The sequence below is a fragment of the Amblyomma americanum genome, chromosome 6, assembly GCF_052857255.1.
Source record: "Amblyomma americanum isolate KBUSLIRL-KWMA chromosome 6, ASM5285725v1, whole genome shotgun sequence".
NCBI classification, from domain to species: Eukaryota; Metazoa; Arthropoda; class Arachnida; order Ixodida; family Ixodidae; genus Amblyomma; species Amblyomma americanum.
In genome coordinates, this window is record NC_135502.1 from 73,994,710 (window position 1) to 74,020,529 (window position 25,820).

At 41.7% G+C, this 25,820-nt stretch overlaps 2 protein-coding genes across 3 annotated transcripts; one reads left to right on the plus strand and one right to left on the minus strand.

Moving 5' to 3' along the window:
- Positions 1-3,335: 3,335 nt before the first annotated feature.
- Orc4 (origin recognition complex subunit 4) lies at positions 3,336-13,071 on the minus strand. Of its 2 annotated transcripts, XM_077627300.1 has the most exons (12): positions 12,828-13,071; positions 12,621-12,711; positions 12,336-12,411; positions 12,148-12,233; positions 11,995-12,043; positions 11,412-11,560; positions 9,269-9,442; positions 7,385-7,471; positions 6,306-6,414; positions 5,471-5,566; positions 4,807-4,868; positions 3,336-3,685 (listed from the first exon to the last, which is right to left on the minus strand). In XM_077627300.1, exons 1-12 carry the CDS (start codon positions 12,977-12,979, stop codon positions 3,500-3,502), a joined length of 1,317 nt encoding a protein of 438 aa, XP_077483426.1. In that variant the 5' UTR covers positions 12,980-13,071; the 3' UTR covers positions 3,336-3,499. The 2 variants fall into 2 exon arrangements, with proteins under 2 accessions (XP_077483426.1, XP_077483427.1); XM_077627301.1 differs by lacking the exons at positions 11,995-12,043; positions 12,148-12,233.
- A 571-nt stretch (positions 13,072-13,642) lies between these two features.
- Positions 13,643-25,711, plus strand: Rpe (ribulose-phosphate 3-epimerase). The gene is made up of 5 exons (XM_077627305.1): positions 13,643-14,106; positions 14,460-14,567; positions 16,221-16,355; positions 25,305-25,391; positions 25,510-25,711. Exons 1-5 carry the CDS (start codon positions 13,810-13,812, stop codon positions 25,627-25,629), a joined length of 747 nt encoding a protein of 248 aa, XP_077483431.1. The 5' UTR covers positions 13,643-13,809; the 3' UTR covers positions 25,630-25,711.
- Positions 25,712-25,820: the final 109 nt, after the last annotated feature.

The following is a 25,820-nucleotide window of genomic DNA, read 5'->3' on the forward strand; positions in this document are numbered from 1 at the left end:
ACAACACGATGGTAACAGAGTTAATATACCGGGCGATGCAGCAGGGCTCGGGCAGGTTTAGCAAACCCTGCCTTAATGGCTGATCTTGGAATCCATGACTCATACATAGCTCTTGCTGCTCTCATCTACCGATATGCGGTGCTAGTTAATACGCTATGATCACCAGCAGCAAAAGGTAAATGTCTCATATGTACAACACGATGGTAAAAGAGTTAACATACCGACTTAGTGTTACGTATTCCCTTGCAGAGATCAGTGTTGAGTCTTGACAGCTATAACTCTCAACTCCATTAGTTATAGTGCAGTACTGCAGCATCACTGCTAGCACTTAGCAGTGTTGCATGATTATTAATTTTGTATGAATATTCGTACAAGTTGTATACTGAATATTAGTGAAAATATTCTATTTGTATTCGCTTCAGTCTACCTATGCTATTTGTACTTAATTCGGTAGGAAAGCTACACATCCGCATTCGATTCGGTTTTGAGAAAGTGCTATCCACGTGCTACTAGAACAAAGGGATGAAAAGTAAGGCAGGTGTGAAACAGTAGAGCACAGACGAGGATTGTACACAGGATGCGCATAGAAGGCATGAATGGTCCCCAAGGCCTATCTTCTGGTTACTGCTGCAGCTGATGAGTGGAGTCTTGTACCAGTGAACAGCAAGGCGACAGACTGAAGCTTCGATTAAAAGAAAAGGAGATGTGACAAAGTAATAAATATTAAACACACATATCAGGATACAAGCAATTTGAAGTCTGTTATGCTTTGATAACATTGTGAGAAATGGTCATTTTCAAGCTCAAGAACTCTTGCAACATTGGTGGTTCTTTTCTATCATTTTGCAAAGAAAAACACTGGCACATATGATTGTAAAGAACAAGCACGTTTTTTGCAGAGCATGGCTTAGTAGGCCCCAGAACTCCACAAGTAAAGATAGCTTAGCTAAGTTATACGTAACATAATTTTCAAACCTATATGCAGCTCTAATGCATGATTTTCTGCTACAGAGTTCTTGTGATGATTACTCGCACTTGAAAAACTGCAGGCTGCCACTTCCTGGCAGGTCATACTTGAGCACACTACAACTGTGTAATGGGCCCTCAGGTTGCAGCACAGTTACCTCAGGTGTGATCTAGTGGCAACCAGACACACTGGGAGGAAGCACGCGATTCTGCAACATTGCTATGGCAAATTCTCGACTCAAGTACATAGACAGTTTGTACTAATACTTACCTGTAGTCTAGTGCAAAGTTGTGACGCAGTGCATTCTGAAAACATTGGTAGAGTTAGGAAATAATTCCTCTGAAAACATTACCACTAAATCTTCACTACATAACTGATATCAAGAAGACAGCGCTGCTGGTGACATAAAAAAGATTTTATATACATAGGATATCACATCCAAACAAATCAGACCCAATAGTGAACTCTCACACAAGAACCAAAAGCAGCTTGGTAGCCATTACCAAGCAGCATGAAATACTTAAAAATTGTGCTGCACAGTTTTTCAAAATAGATTGTAATGAAAGTAACCTACCAGCCACTGGGCCATTATAGGTGCACTAAAGAGGATTCTGAGCTCGCCTTTTTACCGCAGGAATTCGACTTACACGTTCCAAGCGTTCTTAGAAACTTCGAATTATTGTCCTGTGCAGCCCATTTCCCTATTGAATCAAATTAAATGCCCTGGCTCCTGCCTTTTTTTTTTTTAACCGACCTCTGAAAGTAAGAGGAGTCAATCAACACAGCCAGTCGCGTGGCAGCTTGCCGCTCTGCCAGCGGCGGAGATATAAGTAAATCAGAGTCCACGCGTATTTTTATTTCCGTGAACCTAATTTGCGTCTCTGTTGTCAGCAACTGAAACTATTTATTCACAGAAACCTAAAAGCAAAATAAAAGCGAAAGCGAAGCCGCCACGCCAATGGTTGACTCCTCCTACTTTCCGAGGTGAGTTAAAAAAAAAAAAAAAGGCGGGAGCCAGGACTTCTATTTCGATTAAATAGGGAAAGGAAATCTACCGCACAGGACAATAATTCAAGGTTTCTAAGAATGCTTGGAGCGCATAAATTCAGTTCCTGTGGTAAAAAGACGAGCTCAGAATCCTCTTTAGTGCACCTTTAAAGCTGTGCTGTGGAGAAGGTTCCATGCACCTTTAAAGCTGTGCTGTGGAGAAGGTTCCAAGAGTTGGAGGCAGACACAGCATAGCTTGACACATTGCAATGATTAGAGGTATGAAGGAAAGTAGCTGCCAGAGTTCTAACAGGAGCACAAAAATGGTTCCAGGCCTAGGTGTCTAAGCATCCTTCTGCAGTGTCACACGGTACACCTGACCGCAAACATTTCATGCCAGCTCTCAGTAATGAAATAGCCTGAAAATTTCAAAGGAAAGACATCGGCGTAGCTAAGCCACTAGAATGCCAGCAAAACTTTGTTATAAGCGCCATTTCAGCAAAAGCGGAGGGGCCTTATGACAGCCATACTGACGTGGTAAATGCATTCCGACTGGGTGCAAATAGATACAAGTGGCAGGTGATGATTGCTTCCGCCAAGTTCCGTTGTGGCGCCCTTCCCAGCACCTTGATTTTCACTTTCTAATTTTTCACTTTCTTTGCATTTAGTGATTTATTTGGAATGCAGCACAAAATAAACTGTGCACCAGCTTCTCTGGGTGCAGTAGGCCAGTGCACTGTGAATTTTAAAGCAGTCTGCCAAAGTACTGTTTCCCAACACTAGCAGCTCTGCTGGTAACTAAGTTTCCGAATATTGGGAAGCGGTGAAGTCTACAGGACTACAGAGTCAGTTAACACAAATGCTCAACATAGCAATGAATGACTTCTGGCACAATAGTTAACTCCTTAATTAGTATTGTGCTCCAACAAGACATAGCTGCTGCCTTTTTTGCATGACAGACTAATTATCACTGATACCAGAGACAAAATTATTGCTAAGTAATGTCATCATGTAGAGGCAGCTCTTCTTCAGAAATTACAAATGGTTTTCGAGTGACCAGCACTTCAATGCTTAGGCCTATTCTTTCTCTGGTTTTGATTTACTGTTAAACTTGATTTTGAACCATAAAAGAGTAAGCTAAAAGCATTTCTCACTCCTGAGAAGGACCCGCTCTGCAAAGTACTGCAGTGGTGAACTAGAGGTTTTAGCATCAACCCCGTATGCAGGAGGTGCAGGGTTCAATCCCCAGTGCTGCTGGGTGACCACATATTTTCTAACATGTACAAGCTTAGTACTCGGTTTCTCGGGGATGTAATGCTTGGACCCATTTTTCCATTTTTTCCCATTTAAATCAAAATACCATCTTCCCGGTAAAAGAAAATAAAGAAATTCAACACCACTTATTATTCTTGCTTCCAGATCAGAAGTGCAGCTAAAGCTTGCTGCTACCAGAAGTAAGTGAAGCTGTAGAAGTGTTGCGTAGAGGATACCAGAAAAGCAGTCAGATACATGGCATGTGGGGAAAGCGGGGAAAGCCGACACCCGCTAGCTGCCGACGACGGACACTGCCCAGTGAGCCAGCTCGGTTGGCAAGGACGATGACTTGTGTACCACCTCGTGCACCTGTGATGGGTCAACCAGCAGCTGCATGAGCCGGAACTCGTACTGCACGTTTGCCAGGCTCCGAGACACGGGCTGCACAAACTCCAGTGCCTCCAGCTGCTGAAATGCCTGGAAGGTCAGAAAAGGCATGAGGCCCCTTAACATTACATTGCAGTCTGCCGAGCCTGAAATTTTGGCAGCTTAGGCCAAAATGAATATTCATTCGGTCACCGCCTCGAGCTTCTAAACAGCCAATTGCACCGCGCACAGTGAAAATGTGCCACATTTGGTGGCTGTGTCACGCAGAAATGTGGTGGTGGTAGCTGTAACAGGTATGTAGTAAGTGGGGTTTTAATATCTCGAAGCTGCACATAGGCTATGAAGGATGCCATACGGCTCTGGATTAATTTCCACCGCCTAGGGACCTGTAATGTAAGCATGGGAGGCAGTGGCTTCCTGAAATGATGCTTTCTCAGAGTTTTAATATTCAGGGTGGGCCCTCGTTTCAGCTCACACTATGTGCCACTGTCCAAGTACCTAGTGGCAAGCTTTAAGCATTTGGGTCTTTCGCCGCTGCTACCCCTTAATCACATGGAAATAAATGACCACAGCTAAGAGCCACTGTTAGCCAGTGGCTCGCTGAAACTTACAAATGCAGACTTCAATTGCAATGCTGACAGAGAGTTGTTGTGAGTGTGCCAGTTTGTTTTTTTTTCTGGTTGAGCCATCAAAGACCATCGATGGTACATGCAGCTAAAGTTCTCAAGGTGGTATTTTCGACATCGATTTGATTAATGCCATGCCTTGAACTCAAATGGCCACAGACAACTGAGCAAGAAACTGATGCAACCAGCGAAACCTTCCACCCTCCAAAAGGTTGAAGGTAGAGCCTTTGTTAAAAGTAAAGAGCCTGAGGGGCTTGCTTTTAGGCCATGTAGGGGCTCTTGTAACATCAGTGGGAAGTCCGAACTTTTGTAGGGGTGAAGGCAGGGGTTCTCGCTTTAAAGAGAGAGCTTTTGAATGCTGGGCAGTGCCTAATGACCCACATAGCATGGCCCAGAAGGAAACCCCTTGGGCTCTTTATATTTTATTAAAGCTGTACATGGGCAAAGGGAAGAGCTTGTGGCATTTCATAACATAGCCTTTTACTGTCACTGACTAATATAGTGACTGTAAGTACACAAGTATAACCATTAATTTAAACAACAGATGGAAAAGGAGAGGTAAGGCTTCACAAAGCATCACAGTACCTTCATCACTACTGGCTTGCTTGTTTCCAGTGATGACTTCCCAGTGGCAAACTTTGTGAACTCTGCATGGGCAATTAAAACAATCAAATTTGTTGTCATTCTCACTGGTACAACAAGTCATCATCTGTTGCAAAAGTCCCCAGACCAAAATGGCCGTGGCCATGGCAGGAGTGCACTCATCTTTTGGCAACATGGCTGCTCCCATACTACGATGCTTTTACACCCTCGTTTTCTGTTTTTTTTTTCCTTATTTGCTTGTCCAACAAATACACACAGTTCTCCTCCAAAAAAATAAATATTCCGTAACATGATGAGAATAATAGTTTTTTTTTTCTCCCCAAACAGCAGTGTACCTTGTTGTTTTAATCGCTTTTAGTTTCAAAATGACACACACTGAACTTGTCACTATGCAAGTGAGTAGCCCAGTTGATAAATAAAAGTTTTGGCAAAGCCGGACAACAGCAACACATATAGAGGAAAGCAACAAGTAGCTGCTTCTGGCATTAAGCATAGAGACAGTAAACATTAGATGCATAGCTCGTCCTTAAGCACAAGTGTCTCGAACTGCCAATGCTGGTGTCCGCCTCATCAATCCTTGGAACCATTTCGAAATAGACTAAGTTGCAATAGTCTTGCGCTTGTAAGAGACCAAGGCTTTTCTCACCTTTGTACACCATCTCAAAGTTGAATGGCTCCCCGTCGTATATTTTTGTCAGGTGCACCATTGCAATGACAAGAGACAACTCCAGCATGGACAATCCTAGGAAATGTTGTTCATAAATGTCAAACTGATATGACCCAAAAGAATTTTATAAGCAATAAATAAGTAAAAAGCAAAAAAAAGGAATCAATTGCTGGAATATCACTTCACGTTCCAATTTCCCAACATCACTGACACCAATTTTCTCACCTTGGCCATTAGGATGGGTGAATCAATCCACGTCACTTCAATAAAATACCATGTGAGAAAGGTGAATTGATAATAGTAGTAGCACATGTAGCAAAAAATGAAACAAGAGAAGTTTGTCAGCTTTACTGCTAAAACTTCTGCCAGACTACAAATGGCAAGTCTGGTTGTGCTCCAGTACAGCGTCTTATGCAAAAAACAATTTTCCTGCCCTCTTCATGAGCGACATAAAATGTTGCAGTGAAATGGCATGTTCAACCAGGAAACCTTGTCATAACACGATGTCTTGTGATAGACTCAGTCATATTAACAGGGGCACTGAAATGCTTGAGTGTTCGTGCCTTCCACATACTGTCCCAAACAGCCATAGACACATAATCTCTTTTTGTATAACATAATCCTCAAAGACTCATGGCCACCTGATGGGGTCTGATCCCCGCCACTATAATCTCACCAAGAGACCCTTGGGGCCGATGAAATAAAATTTTACCACAACCAATTATCCGGCAGTTGTGACTGACACATCACAAAGTCGTTAACAAAACTTTTAACTTGAGTTCCAGCAAAAAAGCCTTCAAGCAAACCGCCACACCTTTCAAGAGGGCCACATTGGAGTCTTCAAGCTGTTGTCTCTGAGACTCAAGGAGGTGGACAGCATCCAGCCTTGGATTTTCTTGGCAAAGGCGCATCACAGGAGGCAGCTGAGGCAACAAATATAACAGAGAGCCTCATTCATGCGCTTCATAGTTATTGCTAAACAGTGCCAACATGAGCTGTCTCAGGAACTTTCTGCCTATAAGCTAAACTACACAGAACATTTCCCCAGAAGAAAGGATGTAAGGCACTTTCAGCCATTCAATGTGAGTTTTTATGTACAGACAGTCTTTTCGTGTACCTTTCATCGCAGGACGTAAAATATGCAACTTTGCTATCACATTTTTTCACTCTTCCATTCTCAAACCAAGCTGCAAGAAAAAAATTAATTCTAATGTTTCAAATTTTGGTTCGATTCAGGCATTCAGCCCCTGCATTGAGAATAAGTGCAGCTCAGATTCAAATGTATGTATAAATTGTTATTTTGCACACAACATATCCAAGCACTCAAAACATTGTCACTGCAAGTGCAAAGTGTGAAACAGATTCCAGTTTGCAAGTTATATAATCAAAGCATGGCATATACATGCAGGAAATGTTTCAGTCATAGGACCGCTGTGGTTGCCAAGTGGTCTCAGCATCTGCCTCACATGCGGGAGGTGGGTGCCGCCGGGCACCCACCAGTTTCCAATGGGTACAAGCTTTCCTCTGGTCTTGTGCTTGGTTCCTCTAGGGTTAAATGCTTTAAAAATGGGTCTTTGACCTTGCCTTGTGTAGACCAACATCATCTTGTGCCATGGCACTCTTTGGGCAAATTTAAGCTGCCCTTGAGCTATTAAAAGACATCATCATCAAGGCAAATATTTAGCGCAAGTACATTTTTTTGATCTGCCATTAACAGGTTCACAAGTGTCAAACCCAGATGTTGGATGGAGCATTTCAAGAGAGGATTTTTTGCCAAGTGTGATCACATTGGCAGGGTTTGGAAACTTGAAAATAAGAGTGAGGGACAAAAGAGATAGAGAGACAAAGAGAGGGCTGAAGAAGGACAATGTATGGAACAAAATCAGTCCATACCAGCAAGTACTGCATGGCCCGAATATCCTTGTTCGTTGAGTACAGTCTTTGCATTGCTGTCCTCACAGCACCCTCTAGGGCAAAGGCCTGCACAAGAAATTACCTTTGATGAAATTGGGAATGCAGAAGACTGTATTTCAATGCCATAAGTAGACCATTTATCCTGTAAACATGGAATAATTCCAACAGTACGCTATAATTAGTACTTCTGCTGACACAGCATTCTGAGCAAAAGCTGGTGACACCTGTCGCTTTTGTATTAAAACGAGTGTGCTACAAATTATGACATTTTCACAGTTGTTTGTCAATTAGGATGTTACACAGAAATGAACTGGGTCATAAATAACAAAAATAGAAATTTCATTTTGACCATAAGGCACAAGTGCAGCAAAAGACAAGATCTTCTCGCACACAGTAGATTGGGAAGATAGATATTTTTGTCATTCCCGTACAAGACATGCTGAGTAAGGGCATTCCACCAAATAAACCAAACATTGGCGTACTCTGGACTTTGTCCGACAATAGATTTATATGCTAGTAATTTTGTTACAGAGGGTGCTAGTTTAAGGCGTCTGTTAATGAAGAAGACTTGTTTTAGTGCATTATACGTGATGATGTTAACGTGCGAATCCCATCTGAAATCAGAGGTTAGTGTCACACCAGGGTACTTATGCTCAAGGACAGATGCAAGATGATTATTATTAAGCGTGTACTGAAAAGCTGATGTGTGTTTTTTCCTAGTTATAGATAGAACAGATTTATTTAAATTGACGTCCATCTGCCAGTCCCGACACCACTGGGACACTGTTGTTAAGGCGTTATTTATAACTATATGGTCATCAAGAGAGCTAATTTCCTTGTAATGGACATAGTCATCTGTGAAAAGTTTAATATTCTGTTAAACACAAGCTGGTAAGTCATTTATAAATATTAGGAACAGTACTGGCGCTAGGACACTTCCCTGGGATACCCCCCATGTAACTTTAGTTGTCGCTGATTTCTCATCGTTAATTTCAACAAATTGCATGCGATTACTAAGATAGTCCTTAATCCAGTTTAGAATATGGCCAGTTCCTAAAATAAGTTGAAATTTTGCAATAAGTTTAGTATGCGAGACGCGATCGAATGCTTTCGAGAAGTCTAAAAATATGAGGTCAATTTGTTTCTGGTTATCAATGCTCGTGGATATGTCATGTGTTAATTCAATTAGTTCAGTAATAGTAGAAAGGCCCTTACGAAAGCCGTGCTGACACGGGGTTAAAATGCCATTTACTTGAAGATAACCGTTTGTGTTTTAAAACAATATGTTCCAATAACTTGCATACTGTGCTCGTTAGTGATATAGGTCTGAAGTTCGAAGGGTCAAATTTATTTCCTGATTTGTGTATTGGTGTTATCTTGGCGGTTTCCCAATCCCTAGGGAAGGTGCAAGTGAATGATTTGTTAAAAAGTAGTACTAGGAATTTAGCCATCCACTTGGCATATCTATGTAGCAATATGTTAGAGATATTATCAAGCCCTGGTGCTTTCTTAGTGTCCAGATTTAGTAAGAGGCTGAACACTCCTGGTTCAGTTATCGTCAGTGGTTCACTTGTCATGCCTGCGCTAGAGTTCATTCCTGGTAGCTCTCCGTTATCCATTGTGAAGATGGAGCAGAAGTAGTTATTCAGAGTAGTTGCTGCATTTCTGTTATCCTCCGGCGATGCCTGTGTTTCACCTTATTTTTTAGGGTTTATATAATGCCAGAGTTTTTGGGGAGAATTTTTTAGAAATTTAGGAAGTGTTTCTATAAAATAATATGTCTTTGCCCTCTTAATTTTTGATTTTTTGGAAGCAGTACGACCATGCAGTGAACATGACCTCAGAAAGGTTCACTGATCACACCTTGACTGAGAGGTTCCATTCTTCTCTCAGCTTCTTATTGGAAAAGCTAGCAGGCAGGGACAGATGATCGACCATGATGTCAAGGTATTCCTCAAAGCTGAAGTTGGGAAACAAATGCATCTGGCGATGTGAGAAGCGAGACTTCACCCTTTTCTCGAGCAGCTCAATGGCATCCTGGAAGTTTAAACACACAGAGTTAACTCAATGCCATCAAGAGTTGAGCAGTAATAGCACTCTAGAGCAGTTGATTTTATAAATTAAGTTACAATAACCTCATCTATAGTGTGCTAACAGTATGTGCATCTCCTCCTGTGTCATGACATTTATATTTGGCATCATGCTACCATAACAGTCTTTATGATAGCACTATCCTAAAAAAATTAGCCCAGTAACACAAAGCATTGGAAGGCATGAGCAAGTATAGAATGCTATACGCTTATAACACAGCAGCAATATAATGTAAAGACTGAACACACGAGTCTGTGTGTAAAGTGTGATGCTCCACGTTTAGCCTAAAAAGAAAACAAATATGGCTTGGAAAAAGAGAAAGATGTGTGTAAACAGTGAATAAAAATAACAGCAGGTTATGTAGGATAATAAGCCACGTTTTAATAGGCTACAAGTGAGGGCACTTATGCCACATGAGATTTGGGTTGAGTAATGATAGGTTTATTTACTGCAGCAGTACTGGCAATGTGGACAGTTGCAAGAAACCCACTCGATAATGATGGTGTGCAATTAGGGCACTTCTTTTCTGTGTAAAGCTCAATTTTTGACAATTTGTGCACAATACGTTTTATAGAAATTGTGTTAAACTTGGTTTTTGCCAGAAAACTGCCTTCCCAAAGCATTTTATTGCAGAGACGCATTCAATATCTATGTTCTAGGGCCTCATTGTCTGTGTCCACCTGGAAAAATCAGTTTTAATTTGTGAATGTTATGAGACAAAAATAAGAGACAAAACTTGAGCTTAGTTTGGCTTAGTGTTGTGTACACTTAAGAGCTACACAGATGGAGAGGTTATGAGAGGAAAGGCACGGTAGATATCATGCAAATCATGCACTCCTGACAATATGCTCACAAGGCCTTAGTACAGTGCTTAGTAATTTTGTCTTCTCATCCTCCTTCATTTAGAATTACAATGTCTTCAATTGCTAGCACCTAATACATGCAGTAATGCCAGCTAGGAGAAAGTTATGAGGAGAGGAAAGGCACACACATTCCTGCAGTATTCTTGCTCAGCAATTGCAGACATGACTGCAATTTTTTTTTTTTACTACGAACAGACAAAAATGAAGCATCATTCAAAAACCAGCTGCTACTCTAAGCCCACATGAAAACGGGTTCTGCAGGTGCCTATGAATGTCACCCCTGCTTAACCTCACTTTAGTCTTTGTTACTCAAGATAAAACTTTACTTAAGGATAAAGTCAAACAATTTCCACTAAAATAGAACCCGCCAAAACACTACCTGGCATTACTGCATGTATTAGGCACTAGCAATTGAAGACATTGTAATTCTAAATGAAGGAGGATGAGAACACAAAATTGCTAAGCACAGTACTAAGGCCTTGTGAAAAAGGGCACTTTCATCAATAATGCCAGTTGGTCATCTACAAAATCTGAACCAACAGTGAAAGGATATTTCAGCAATCAGAGTACATGTGTTTTTCAGCACTCCAAAAGGTCCCGGACGGGCGCAGAAATGCACTAAAGGCAGATTGTAATGAAAACAAGCAAAATTATTGGAAAAAAAAAGTGGGAAGGAATTGGCGCAACATAGCTGTTACAGCTTGTTTGTGTACTGAGAGTAGTTGATACCACAAAATGACTGCTCATGGCTAAATCTCTCCATTGTAAGAAATACTGAACTGTTGAACAATATCAAGAAAAGCTATCTTTCTGCCCTATTTCCAACTAAAACACTGGCATTCATTTTTACCGCCACCCCCCCTCCCAAATTCAGAAAGTACACACCTTAGACAATCTATTCCAAATGGCATAACGAAATAAAAAGGCCCTGAGCATTCTGTTAAACAAGGTTCAAATAAGGGTCCCTTACCAGCCACTTTTCAACTACAGCTTTTGATTTGTATCTTATCTTAGTTTTGATTAAAATGAAAAAACGAATGAAGGTTACTTACAAGTCGACATGTGACGCCAATAACCAGAATAGGTGCCTGCGCTGACTGAGCAACATCAAACAAATTGTACAGAAGTGTTTGGTTCTTGTGGTAGCAAAACAAGTCAAACTCGTCAACAACAAAGACAATTGTTTTACTTTGCTGGCCACCTAAAATAGAAAAAAGCAAAAAGCTTGTTGCAACAATTGGCATAGTTCCAGAAATCAGACTGAAAGCCTGTGCAATCTAGTATGGTAACCCAAAGTAAGCAGAAACAGTTATAAATAATTACTTCTTGCGGCATATGCAAGCAGTATACTACCTAATACCCTTGAGGTTTAAAAATTGCCTTAGAAGTTCTCTAAATTCCTGGCATTAACAGTTGGTGAGAGCATAATCACCAGACACTGAAATATTTTTTGCAGGAAAATCATAACAGCAAAGAGACAGCTTGTGAAGACCAAGCATCCTTAAGTTCAGTTTCTTAGAACCAATCAGCTTGAAACATCAATTCGATGTGCCTATCGACAATTCAAACAAACTAGCTGAAACATAACTTCTCTTGATACAATTAATACAGAAAAGAAATTCTTGTATTCCATACCTGATTTCAAGCATTCTAATAGAAATGTAAGGTTCTCAGAAAAGCTTCCCTGAAAGATAATGCAACGAAAAGAAAAAAAATTGCTTTTAAAGGTCATAAACAGATAATCTCTCACAAAAAGAAACAAAACGGAAGTTTAAAAAGAAAGCTTACAAACACTCTATCACCAACAACGTTTTCCAACTGCAGTTGACGTGTAATATCTTTCAGTGCAATCCTGTCATCTGTGTGAATTAAGCCTGCGAAAGATGTGCAGGAATGTGAATTAGTGGCATTTGGAATAGTCGGACTGTTGTTTCCATTCCTTGTGTTTGGAAACGATAAACCATGCAGTCACTTACCATTAAGCTTCACAAGAAGAAAGTCTGAAGTGATGTCCTTATGCTGAGACACGCTGTCTAAAACAGCTAGAATCAGCTGCACAAAAAAAAATAATACAGAAACCACAAAAACATTTTTCAGCGAAATCATCTCAAGGCAAACAAAATACTTCACATCAGTGAGAACTGAAACTAAGCAGGAAGAAATATCACGCATGGTGCAATCGCGTAAAGAAATTTTGTGTCAGACAAAGTTTTTGTGTAAGGTAAAGATAAAACAACAAAATAAGAGAAGGTGCAAAATACCGATGTCTTTCCACAACCTCTGGGTCCAACGACCAAAACAGAGTTGCTTTCACCTAGCTTGACTGCTCTTGACAGCAATTCTTCCAGCTGACTGTAAGCGGGAATGTGGGAAAGGTGAGAATATGCATAATAAAAGGCAATTACTCCAGTGTTTACGAAGCTTACTAAGCATCGCGTCCACACAAGTAGGGGCAGTACGCAGCTCACCGTTTCTGCTCAGTGTAGGACTTCAACAGGTCCGGCTTTGCTTGGGTGTCGAGGTTTCTCAAGAGGCACTTTTTCACCTCAATGATCCAATTAGCAGATGCTGAGTCACTTGATGAAGCACTCTTCTTGGAGGCATTGCGGCCTGATGTCATTTCACTTACCGACTTCTACAAACACGTACTACACACGCGCTCACATTTGCTCCTCCCGCCACCGATTGACTTGACTACGAGCATCTTGGTTTGTCATAGAGCTACTACTGGTTTGTAGGCTTTTGGTTTGAGCAACTTAAATTGTCTTATTATTTTTATTCATTTTAGTTTTATTTTACTGCATATCTGCCTGATGAGCAGATTTTAAGCACCATTTATTTTTCACCGAAACTGGCAACCGCCGCGGTGGTTCAGTGTTTAGGGCGCTCGACTACTCATCCAGAGTTCCCGGGTTCGAACCCGACCGCGGCGGCTGCGTTTTTATGGAGGAAAAACGCTAGGCTCTCGTGTGCTGTGCGATGTCAGTGCACGTTAAAAGATCCCCAGGTGGTCGAAATTATTCCGGAGCCCTCCACTACGGCACCTCTTTCTTCCTTTCTTCTTTCACTCCCTCCTTTATTCCTTCCCTTACGGCGAGGTTCAGTTGTCCTCCGATATATGAGACAGATACTGCGCCATTTCCTTTCCCCCAAAACCAATTATAATTATTATTATTATTATTATTATTATTATTATTATTATTATTATTACCGAAACTGGCCTACGAATCTGCGGCTGTGCTTAATCGCTTCAATACTAGCCCCATCAAGCATTGCTAGGGAGCCGACGCTTCCGACGGCCGACGCACATGTGATGTGTTTAGAGCGTTTGGAGAAGTGATTAGCCGTGCTCAGAGTGTGTGCCGTGCGATAAAGTTACTGATAAGGGAACAGATTTGTAGTAGCATACGCTTTAAGGGCGCTTTTCGTCTTAGTGCATGTGCTGTTCGCATGATATATAGATTCCTGTACATTTTGTCTCACAAGCATTTTGCCGGGGGCCACTTTAAAATGATTTCAAGTTTGACTTGCAAAATCGGGCCGTCGATCCTCAACGCCGACTTGGCGTGTATTTACGAGGAATCTCAAAAGCTCTTGGACAGTGGAGCTGACTATCTTCACCTTGACGTAATGGATGGCCACTTCGTGCCCAACCTTACTTTCGGACATCCTGTTGTCAAGTGCCTCAAAAGCAAGCTACCGAAGACCTTCTTTGACATGCATATGATGGTGCTTGCGCCGGAGAAAGTAAGAATTTTGTACGCTTTTGTTTACGGCATCTTTACTTTTTTTTTCTTATAGCTTGTTTATTGACCATGCGTTCTGAGTTGGCATGGTAATTATTTGCTTCGCATAAAATTGTTTTGGCTCACTGCACTCAATGAATGACCGTTACCAGGCGACAATTAATTTTTCTGCTGCATTATGGCGTAATTTGTCTGAACTGCTATTCAAATAGTACTTCATTTTGCTGCAAAAATATGTGTAGGAACAGCAGTCTTAGCGATATTTCGTAACAGAGAACGTAAAACTGTGATGGGCACGGCAACACTGCTATTGCATTGCCCCTGGACTATATTCTTCGGTGTTTCTCTTTGCAGTGGATATCACCGATGGCAGATGCTGGAGCTGATCAGTATACGTTCCACTATGAGGCAACCTCAGATCCCCTTGGCGTTGTTCGCAAGATCAGGGAAGCCGGCATGAAGGTTAGTCTACATGGTTAGCAAAGTAGGAAGTAAAGCCAAGAAACTGGCGTCTCGTTGAGGACTTCTCCCAAGTCACAGTGCACTGCGGATGAAAGTGTAAAGAAAAATGCTTCAGTCTGGGACAAAAGAGTTTAGCATGCATTAATTTGTTGAAATTGGAGCCTTATAGTTGGGCAGTTAGTCACAGAGCATGGCCACAGTTATTGTTTTTATCAAATTCTTTGCCACACACATCTTACCCTCTCTCTGCTGCATGTAATGCTATCTTTTGAGGATCAAGCAGTCTGTTGCAGGTAAACTTGTGGCTTTCAAGCTGTTTGGCAGTGATATTCATAAATAAAAGTTATGAGTGTATAGCTTTCCGTCGTAGGCGTATGGCTGCACTTGGATGGGCACTAATGAATAATTGCTCCCTTATTATAAAATAATGCATTTGCCACGCAGAAACTTTCTAAGAAGGCCTTGGGTTAGCTCAAAATTTCTCGAGTTCTTTATTTCTATATTGAACTATGCAGCTTACTGCGCACATGGCGTCTGCTTTCCTCGGTTTATTATGCTTGGAGTGATTGATATAGTACAAAGTATGCCTCATTATGTCTGGTGTATATTTCATTGCTTCAAAAGCCTGGGAGGGGAGCAGCAGTTAGTGGTAGGTAGTGAGGTATTGGAAGCAGTAAAGGAGTATATATACATCTATATAGGCCAAGTAGTGATCCCAGATCCGTGCAGTGGGAAAGAAATTACTAGGAGGGTAAGAATGGGTTGGCACACAGAGAGCAAAACGTTTGTCTAAAACATCCATGCGCTTGCTCTGGACTGCATGCACGACATGTAGATACTGCCTCTTTTTAAATGGGCTACATGCAAACAGTCCTGTCAGAGTAGGAGTCCATGCTCATGTGCAGCCTGTTTCTAACCGGGCATTACCACTAGATGTCATGTGCGCAGCCAGGGAGGCTCAGTTCGGGCATTCTGGACAGCTATTTTGCTCCTTCTATATTTAGGGCCTTTCATTCTCGGTTATTTTTTTTAATTCAAGTGGTAAAACTCTGGTACTATTTTAGTCCAAATTCTTGTAGAAAGCAGGATATCCAACAAAAAGTTTGATAATTCAGGGATTTTCCAGTTATGTTTTTCCACAAAAATAATTTACTAGCGCAAGTTTTTGATGCTGCAGATTTTTTGTTTGCTGATTACTTTCATAAATGACTACAAATTTCAGCTTCCACCAAGAAACTACGGATAAAGTCAGGTATATTTTTCTAATTTACTTCAGTTATTTCATTGCATGCATTACTGTTCCCACATGTAGCATTTCTACACCCTAGGCCTCCCTGGCTTTTTTTGTACACTGTGAAAACATTCAGCATCACAGCTGCCATTTGAAATGCCCAACTGCCTTGGAGGTGGATGTTGTTAGAGTGGGCAGTGCCTGATACAATGATGCAAATGAAACATCTTATTAGTACATGGGTTCTCTCCTCTTGCTTCCAAAACATACCTTTTGTACTTACCCACAGAATGTTTTCGAGTGATTTCATAGCATTAGGTAGTTTGAATCTCCCACCTATAAAACCACTTTATTTAATGCAGTTATCAATTCTCTCCATGTGTTCTTGGCTCTGAAACCAGATACTGCTTTGTTTTGTGCAGGTTGGGGTAGGAATCAAGCCGAAAACGCCTGTGGACGTAGTACTTCCACTGGTGGAACATGTCGACATGGTGCTTGTGATGACCGTGGAGCCTGGATTTGGGGGCCAGAGCTTCATGGCTGACATGATGCCCAAGGTACTTGTTCATTCACTTCTTTCTCATCTACTAGGCATCGGTATTTGTGCAGCAAGTTTTATTCTCTTGACATTCTCGAACACAGTGCTCTCAATTCGCTTTCTCCACACATCTGTAAGTGTAGACGATAACTGTTAGGCAAGTCTAGACAATAACCGTTAGGTTTTCAGTGAATGCGGCTCATTTCCTAATTTGTTCATTTGCTCTCTGATTTTGTGTGCAGGTGGAATTTGGTGATGCTTTTATGTGACCTTGCTTGGTTGCTATTTTCTTGTCATTATAAAACACCATTTAAAAAGACTTTGTCTACCTCTGAAGTTGTCTTACAGTAGTGATGCTTCTTGGATGCGATTTTTGTTACTTACTCTCAGATCCAGCTATGGCATTTTCTTGGGCAAATGTTCTTCCTTTAGGCTTTTTTTTTTGTTAGTGATGGTAGCTTGATAGTAGAAAGTGAAAGGAAGAAGGAAGGAAGGAAAGACAAGTGAGGTGGGTCTTGGACCTCACCGTTCTCGACCAGACCATTTTATATGCTTGTGCGTGGCATCATTTGTCTGGGAGGCAAATGGTGCTGCATTTCAGGCTATTAGTTTTTCCTGCATCTAAGATAGCAAAAATAAGTTTTCAGGCATTCAAGCATACTTCCCTTTGTTGAGCCTAATGCTGTCATAGTTTGGCCTTCTACTGCATTCATAACTCAATGAGGATAATGACATGCATAGTAAGCAGAGATTCATGCAAGATTCCTACTTCACATTAAAGACGCATAAACAACGCCACATAGACAGGCTTTTTCCCAGGAAAGTGGAAACAGCGAATGTCAGGCTTGCAAGTTATAAAGCTCTTTACAACATATACTTTAATATAGCAGTGTTATTTAGAATCAATAGCAAGCGTGCCCTACTTATACATATTGTGCTAATCAGTTAGGAGAAGTTCAGAATAAAGTTCTTTGGCAAGGTCACGGGATTGAGTTCCAGTTGCAGTGGCCACATTTTGATGGAAGCTGGATGCAAAAGTGGCTGTCTGCTGTGTGATATCATCGAAAAGGTGCACCGGAGACAACGGCAGCTAATTTTGTTCGTAGTAAAGATCAGTTGTTTGACTCTTAGTAGATATGTCGATGTTTGGCAGCAAAAGATGCATTACTGCTGACACAACTACATTTAAAAATTAAAAATTATTTTTTTTCTTGCCACTCAATTCAAACTTGTGACATCAGTCATGAAAAAAACTCCGTAATAACTGGTGGAAGTGCATGGCAGTGTGGCTTTGTAACCTCAGAGATGTGCAACGCAAAAAAAACATCCATGTCACTGAAGTTTGCTTGTGGAAACAGCGGATGGTGGCAATACATGTACTTCATTTCTGGGCCTTGTATAGCTAATGGAAGCTCCATTTTCAGCAAAAATAGCCTCTTTGTCATAGGGTCGAGGTAATCAGTAGATATAGGCAACTTCAGTTTGTCCTCATTGTTCCTTTAAAGAATGCCAGGCAGTTGTAATTAATCCAGAGCCCTCGACAATTGCATCTTTCATAGCCCACTTGCGCCTCTGGGACGTTAAACCTCGAGCGCCAATTCCAATATGGCAAACGTTCAGACAATGGCGATCCGATCCATTGGCATGCTGCCTCTATAAAGTTCCTTTACCTTCTTTATCTTGGTTGTGTTGCTATCAACAAACACAAGTGGTTGAAGCTGCCATATCATCACTCGGCCAGAATGGGCTGCGACAAGAGCGTCATGTCATTTATCTCCCGCTGCAACACGTTCAAGTATTCTTTTATTTTTGTTCCTTGAGGTGCAGAAATACGGAACAAACTGAGATGGGAATTAGAGACCTCTGAATCTGCTGGTGTTTTTGCCACAGAGATAGAAATTCGTAGGGCAGTGTGAAATAATCACGTTTATGGCTGATGGTTGAAGGGATGCTATGGAGCAGAATGTGCGTCTTTATGGTATCTGTTGCTGATGCTGCTTTTAATCTTTACTTTTGCAAGCCGAACGAGCCTTGTGTGTATGTACCTGATATTTATTTTAATAATGCTCTTTCTGACCTTGGTGCATTTCTTAAATTGTGCTAACTTTTTGTGTTTTTTTGTGCTATTGTTTCTACTGCTCTTACTGCCCAGCAAGGCCTGTGGCACATTAAATAATTAAGAAACTTATACAATAAAAAAAAAATCAATTGTGTTATATGTGGAATGGAAGAAAGCTTATACACAGAGGGTTCCGTGCATATCTAATAGCCCCAGACGATAAAAATGAATCCATAGCCATCTAACACTATGCATCTCATTTGGGTAGCTTTAGCCCTTCTGTGGCTTCAGCTCATAAAAAGACATTCATTTTTTATTACTGCAGAAAAGTTTGGGAATTTAGCTTGAGCTGTTTCGATTGTTATTATCAATGCTATTTAACCTTTTCCCCACACATGCTATCATGAAGGAAGCAAGAATTTAAGGACTTGTTTTAATCAGTTGTGGATGTAAATATGCTGTTTTGGGGTAGTTGTGGGCTGAGGAACTACACGGTACCACCATTACTATCAGTGCAGTGACACGATTGCTGTGCAGATTGTGTCAAACTCCACCAAAAGGCTGACCTTGCTACATGCTGCTACATTATAACAAAATACCAGTAGTCTGCACCAAGCCTGGGCCAAATGCCTTATTTATTTTAAGAAAAAAATGCTCATCGGGCGCTGCATGTAGTACAAAAAGCATCTTCATGCCTAGCACCATGCTCATGGTACACCATGTTGACAGCGTCCTTCACTAGCCGATGTTAGACATGCTCCATGAAAAGGAGAAGCGAAAGAAACCTCATACATGTCGACATCTTGCTGTAGTCACCTGGAGGGGAGGAGGGCAGGCTGGATACGTGCACAGCATGAATATTTGCTGTGCTGTTTCCAGCCTGCCCTCCACATCTCCGGATGACTACAGCAAGGTGCCGACGTTTTTGAGGCTTCCTCCTTTCGCTTCTCTTTTTGCAAAGCGTGAAGATTTGCACCCGCCACTGTAGCTCAGTGGTTAGGGCGCTCGGCTACTGATCCGGAGTACCCGGGTTCGAACCCCACCACGGCGGCCGTGTTTCGATGGAGGCGAAACGCAAAGGCTCCGGTGTGCTGTGGGATGTCAGTGCAATGTTCTGTGCGATGTCAGTGCATGTTAAAGATCCCCAGGTGGTCGAAATTATACTAGAACCCTCCACTAGGGAGCCCTCCACTACCCCACCTCTTTCTTCCTTTCTTCCCTCAGTCCCTCCTTTATTACTTCCCTTACAGTGCTGTTCAGGCGTCCCCCGAGATGTGAGACAGATACTGCACCATTTTTTTTCCCCAACAACCAATTTATTATTATTATGTGAAGGTTTGCAAGCACTGTTGGGTTTCATGCATTTTCGTGGCCAAAGTGGGAGACTGCGAAATTTTTGGCCCGCCTCTGTTTGGGGATTCGCTCCTTTGCCCTGCTAATTAGTAGCTTGAAAAACTATGGCGTTGCGTTTGTAATAAAACTAGCACTTTTTTTTTACGGTGTTAAGATCAGTGTGGAAGCAGTGCTTATGCAGGTTAAGGGTTCTTTCTTTGTCTTACTTTTGTAATTATTCACTGAAACTGAATCCGGTGGGCGCACCTGCTCCAAAGTAACTTGGGCCAATCGCATCACTGTCAATGCTAGCAATGGTGTCCCTGTAGCAGTCAATACAGTACTATGCAGGTCGCATTTGCCAATGTGTGTATTAGCTGTCAAGCAGGGCACAGAGTAGGCTGCACTATGGTGTGTCTGTTTCCAAGCGGTCTCTAGTACATTTAGGCAATATTGGTTATATATGAGGTAAGCCTGTTATGTCCTGTTAGATCCTGTTTATGGGACATCAGGTCCTGGATGTCTCTTGTCGCATATTATTATGCCTGTCACAGTTGCAGTGCTCTTGGACTACAGTAATGACTTATCATTTTCAGCATCTATCTCATATGTAAGAGTTGTGGAGTTTGATACCTAGTGCCGCAGGGTGCCCACTGGTTTTCCATTGGGAACGAGCTTTTTCCTGGCCTTGTGCTCTGCTTCTTTGGGGCAAATTCTTTAAAAATTGGTCTTTAACCCCATATTGAGAAGATCAAGCACGTTAGCCATAGCATTGTTTCATTAAGCTACTCTTGCATGGTTAAAAAATAATTATGATCAGTGCACCCAAAGCTCTATGATGGCAGGGCAACTGATGTGTTACTGCTGCTGCTGTCCACGATCCAACCATATCTGATTAGTTCAGCTCATTTGCTCTAAATTTTGTCTAAGCAATCTAGAGAAAGTGCGACACATTCCATCTACCTTGCACCCAAAAGAACAATCACAGTCAGGCTCATGTACTTGTTACTTCTGAACTCTGTCAAAAGATGGTGGCATTAGCTTGCATTTTGCTTGAAGAGAGGGGAATCACATGCACATTTAGTCAAGATTTTTGTGATAGTTTAAGCATAGGCATGAGCGTTTGACTCTCATACTGCACATATGACACATGACACAACATTTGTGAGTATGTTGCACATACTTGTGAATGTGCTATAGCACAAATTGAAGAGGTCATGCTACAGGGACAACACGCAGCGCTAACTTTTAACTGAATTTTCTTGACTGCATAGAGGCGTATATGCAGAAGTGAGCACACAACGTAAAAAGAAGAAAATGGCGTATGAACATCCTAATGCCATCCAGGAACGATATTTCTTTATCTTAAATATTTCCTTGTATATACTGGATTCTACTGACATGTGGCAAAGTGGGTAAACCAGAGGATGCCTAAATGATAGGCTCAGTGTACATGCGTGTAAAGTGAAAAACAGAGATGGTCACTTGTTAGTACACTGTCATGACTGTCCCAGCAAATCCTGTAAGCCACTGTTTAGTAAAATGCACATTAGTAGCTAGGAGCAGGGCTTGAGATGCCTGTGAGATTATCGAGGCGCATTTGAAATGCAAGGAACAAGCAGAGTGCATAAATGTGGCATCAGTCAGTCTTTTGTATAAAGAAGTAGCATTTCTTGTTGGAAATTAGGGCACGTATTCATTAAGTTGTCTTTGTGTGCTCGCTTCTGTATATATGCCTCCATGCTGTCAATAAAATTTAGTTTAAAGTTGGTGCTGTGCTTTGTTTCTGTCTCATATCCTCATCAGTTTGCATTTAAACACATTCATAAAGCCATCTGTTGTTTACATTGAAGATTTGTTGGTAGAAGAAAGCACAGCGCTAAGCAAACAGCCCTTGTCTGCATAGTCTAACTGAAGTGAACAATGAAGTTAGGCTTTTTGTACCTGCAAATAATTTGCTCACTTAAGCAGTGTCTCCAAGTGGTAAAACATGTGGCTGAGGCTGATTAGTGACAAAATAATGTGTTCCTACCCACATCGAGTCAGGTACTAATGTGTACTTTTTCTGTCTAGTGCACATATACTGAGTACGACATAGTGACAACCAGCTTGTCTGAAAAAGGTTGGAGGCAAGAACTCAAGATGTTGCACAGTCTTATCATTTTCTTTTGGTTAGGCTTGCCATTTATCCTCGACTCTCATGGAAGGTATAGCAGCACCTCATTTTAATGTAATTGTCAGGAACAAAAAAACTTACATCAGCACCTTCTATACATGTAGTGATAATATATTGTCTGTTATTCAGCCAGGAATTATTTCTAAACACATTTGTTTAATTGCCATTCAAAAGGCGTCATATCAGCAGTTTATTGCAACTGCATAGGTGAAGTGCGTTTAGCTGTCACTTTCAAATCATAGACAGCAACATATTGATAACGTACTGATATTCTTGAAGAGGAAAGTAATCAGTGTATGTATATTCCTGTTGCCACCTGTTGGGCCAAAAGTTGTTAGAAAATATCAAAAGAGTTATAAATTAGGCTGGCGGCAATGCGGTGAGCAATGAAGAAGAAAATGGTATGTCAATAACAAATAGATAGTAGTATGGTTTAGGCAACAAACAAAAGTTTATGACTAGCATAAAAGGTAAAATATCTTGCAGCTACATGTGAGCTAAGTGAAACATTGTAGCAAACGGCTTGAAATTAAACATGACCATCTGGAGTTTTTCTTTTATTGTGCAGTAACATTGCACAGCACATTAGCATATTCACATTTGCGTCCGTTTAAATGTGGCCATCATGCTGCAATTTGGTCTGGTGACATCAGGCTCGGCAGCTTATTGCCATAACCACTGAATCAGTCTGGCGGCTTCCATGGTTTTGTTCCATGGTGTGATTCCATAGTGTGGTTCCATGTTTTGAAACTCACTACAGTCGAGCGCACTTATAACGAACCTCACGGTCAAGGAAATAGTGTGTGTTGTATCTGAAGTTTGTAGTAAGTGGACTTGTCCTACTCAAGCAAAATTGGCATTGATTTCTTTAAAGAGTCCATTGTGCGAGTCTTTTTCTTCAAACTAGACCCTGTCAAGAAATTCTAAGCTCTCCATCGCAGTCACGGGCTCCTGGCTGAGACCCTTGCTGCAGACGAGTGGCTTTCGGGGCGCGATAATACCGATAGCGATTGAGGCGTTCACGCACGTGGTGATAGGTTGGCATACTTGCCTTTGATCCTTGACAAAGTTGTAAGAATGCAGCGATGAAGCTACCGCTGCACATACATGCAGAACTTACAGTTTACACTCCCTTATGGTCTATAGTGTTTCACATCTGAAAGCGACTGAGGCTATAAGGGACGCCGCAGTGAAGGGCTTTGGAAATTTCGACCGCCTGGGGTTCTCTAACGTGCTCTGACATCACGCAGTACACAGGCCTCTAGAATTTCGCTTCCATCGAAATTCGACCGCCACAACCAGGATCGAACCCGCGTCTTTCAGATCAGCAGCCGAGCGCCATAACCACTAAGCTACCACAGCGGCGCACCCCCTTACGTAAACCACTTGAGCAGAGCATTCGGCTTCAAATCACCTTGCATCAGCTGGTCACTTTTTAAAGCAACCTTTGCACGGAAGTAGAGGCGTGTAACCCTAGAAGCGAGGTGGGAACTAGCACTTTAACCGAAAAACCATCGGTTAACGTCTGATTTCGGTTTCAATTGCTTGGTGTGCACTACTAGGCCGCTCTACACAAGGGTGACCGATACTGGACTCGGCCGTCTGAGCGCTGCCTGCATGCAGCCACAGCACCAAAGGCAGAAATACAATAGGGCAGGCAACGCACGTCACGTGACCAGGTGGGCCAGCATGGCAAACCTCGTGACTAGTATTCAGACTTTTCAAATTGCTGTCACCTGCTGATCACCAGACGTGTACAGTAGTTTCGCTTTCAAAGCAGCCCCTTTATTGCGCTCACCATGCTTCTGCTTCTACTTAAGATGCTTTGCCCAACCAGCAAGCACACCCGCACCGATTCAACTTGTAGCCTCTCAGGCTGCTTGTCTGGCAGTTAAATGCAATTTCAATGCCACCATTTTTATTGTTTTTTGGGGTCGACACTATTTTTGAAGGGATCACGGGAGCTGGGACATGCTCTTCAGTCATTGCGCTATGGAGGAAATGCATGTTTTTCTCCTTCAAAGGCGAGTTTAAGGCACCTACTCATTCGTTATAACCAAGTGATGCAGCCATAGTTGTTCGTTGTATATGAGACGCAATGCCATAGCCCTAATACATATTTTGACAGTAGCTCCACTCTTATTTGTAATAAGCGAGTTTTCATGATAACTGTGGCCGTTATAAGTGGGCTCGACTGTATATACTCACGAGTCTTCCATAGAGCCCTACGAGACTGCAAAATTGTACTGAATATTTTTGTGTTTTTTTTGTTATTGAAATGTATGTAGTGCTTGTATTAAGAAACCATCAAAATGAAGTTCAGTGTCTTCAGTTTTTATACTTCTTTGTTATGTCTCAAACTTTGCACACATGCACAAAATCAACTGAGGCTGATTATTTCCTGATAATTAGTTCATTAATTTATGGGGGTTTAATGTCCCAAAGCGACTCGGGCTGTGTGGGACTCTGTATTGAAGGGCTCCGGAAATTTCAGCCACCTTGGGTACACGGGCCTCTAGCATTCCGCCTGCATCAAAATGCGACCATCACGGCCAAGATCGAACTCGCATCTTTCAGGTCAGCAGCCGAGAACCATAACCAATGAGCCACTGCAGTGGGTATTTCCTGTTAATCAAAAGTAAGCTTTTTTTGGAAGCAAATTTGCCAGATGAGTTGAAGCTGCCCGCCCTTTTACAGCAATGTGAGGAACATACTAGTCCAGGTTAAACAGTTTTGCCATCATAGCATTTTGTAGTCAAAGCTCCTATGTATACCTGGTGGTCAGTGAGAAATCCATTCAGGTAGGCTTGGAAGTGGATGCTGTAGAGAATCTGTGCTCATTCCCATGGTATCTAGGTGGATTCTGGCCATTGTGAGACTTGGATTGGGCACTTTCGTCAAGCGGGGGGTATATAATAAAACTGCTATGACTTCTTAACTGGAGGAGGGCACAGAAATCCAGATTTTTCTGTCCTTCTGGCTTAGCTTCTTGAGTGGGAATCATTATCTTTTCATTTTTGACTTCTCTAGCCTTTATTTTTGGAGAGTACATCTTTTTAGAGTGTTAGCTCTTATTAATTCATTCCTCAGTTTCGCGCCATTGGTGTCGTTTGCATCTGCAGCGCCACATGCCACTTGCCTTGGGAAGGTTGGAGGTGACGAGTGGCCTAGTTCCTTGGGTATCTACCGCGGCAATGGGATGTGGACGCTCAAACATTTGTGTTACGCACTTGTAACTGTCCTTGAATTTTTTTTTCTTCTCTTGTTTCTGCATGAAGTTCGTACTAAAACTCGAATGCATAATTGTGCTTGCTGTAATAGGACAGGCAGAAGAAATCGAATTTTTTTTTATGTTTATCTTGCTGCTGATGTTGAGTCTCTTGGGTTACTTCATTCTGTAGGTGAAGCTTTTGCGTTCGAAGTTTAAAGACCTGGACATTGAAGTGGACGGTGGAGTAGGACCAAACACAATTCAAGAATGTGCTCAGGTATTCATTGTGTTTTTCATTGCGCATGAAAAATAAATACATTTGCACCAGCTGGTGGCCTCTATTTTGATGTTTATTTAAAAAAAAAAAAGCTGACTGGTTTTTGTTTGTGTTTCAGGCTGGAGCTAACATGATCGTCTCAGGAACAGCCATTACAAAGAGCAAGGATCCTAAGAATGTGATAACTGCTCTTCGACATTGTGTAGATAGTGTAATTAAACCAAAAACTGCTCATTGATGGTACAGCATAATGTGAAGGCTCAGTATTGAAACTGGAATTTTTATGATTGCGCTAATAAAAGATCTCTATTTTTTTGCAAGCGTGTGTCTCTGACGCATCTGAACATCAATCGCTCTCTCTCTCTCTCTCTCTCTCTCTCTCTTTTTTGTGTGTGTTGCTGTATATGAACGGTTACATTTCATCTAATG

Excerpts from the sequence above, each read along its gene's own strand:
- Orc4 (XM_077627300.1), bottom strand. The coding sequence starts at position 12,979 with ATGACATCAGGCCGCAATGCCTCCAAGAAGAGTGCTTCATCAAGTGAC. Across the intron at positions 12,044-12,147 it reads TTGTTGGTGATAGAGTGTTT|GGAAGCTTTTCTGAGAACCT; the intron begins GTAAGCTTTCTT and ends ATTATCTTTCAG. Across the intron at positions 5,567-6,305 it reads CAATGTGGCCCTCTTGAAAG|GATTGTCCATGCTGGAGTTG; the intron begins GTGTGGCGGTTT and ends AACATTTCCTAG.
- Rpe (XM_077627305.1), top strand. The coding sequence starts at position 13,810 with ATGATATATAGATTCCTGTACATTTTGTCTCACAAGCATTTTGCCGGG. Across the intron at positions 14,107-14,459 it reads TGGTGCTTGCGCCGGAGAAA|TGGATATCACCGATGGCAGA; the intron begins GTAAGAATTTTG and ends TTCTCTTTGCAG. Across the intron at positions 14,568-16,220 it reads TCAGGGAAGCCGGCATGAAG|GTTGGGGTAGGAATCAAGCC; the intron begins GTTAGTCTACAT and ends TGTTTTGTGCAG.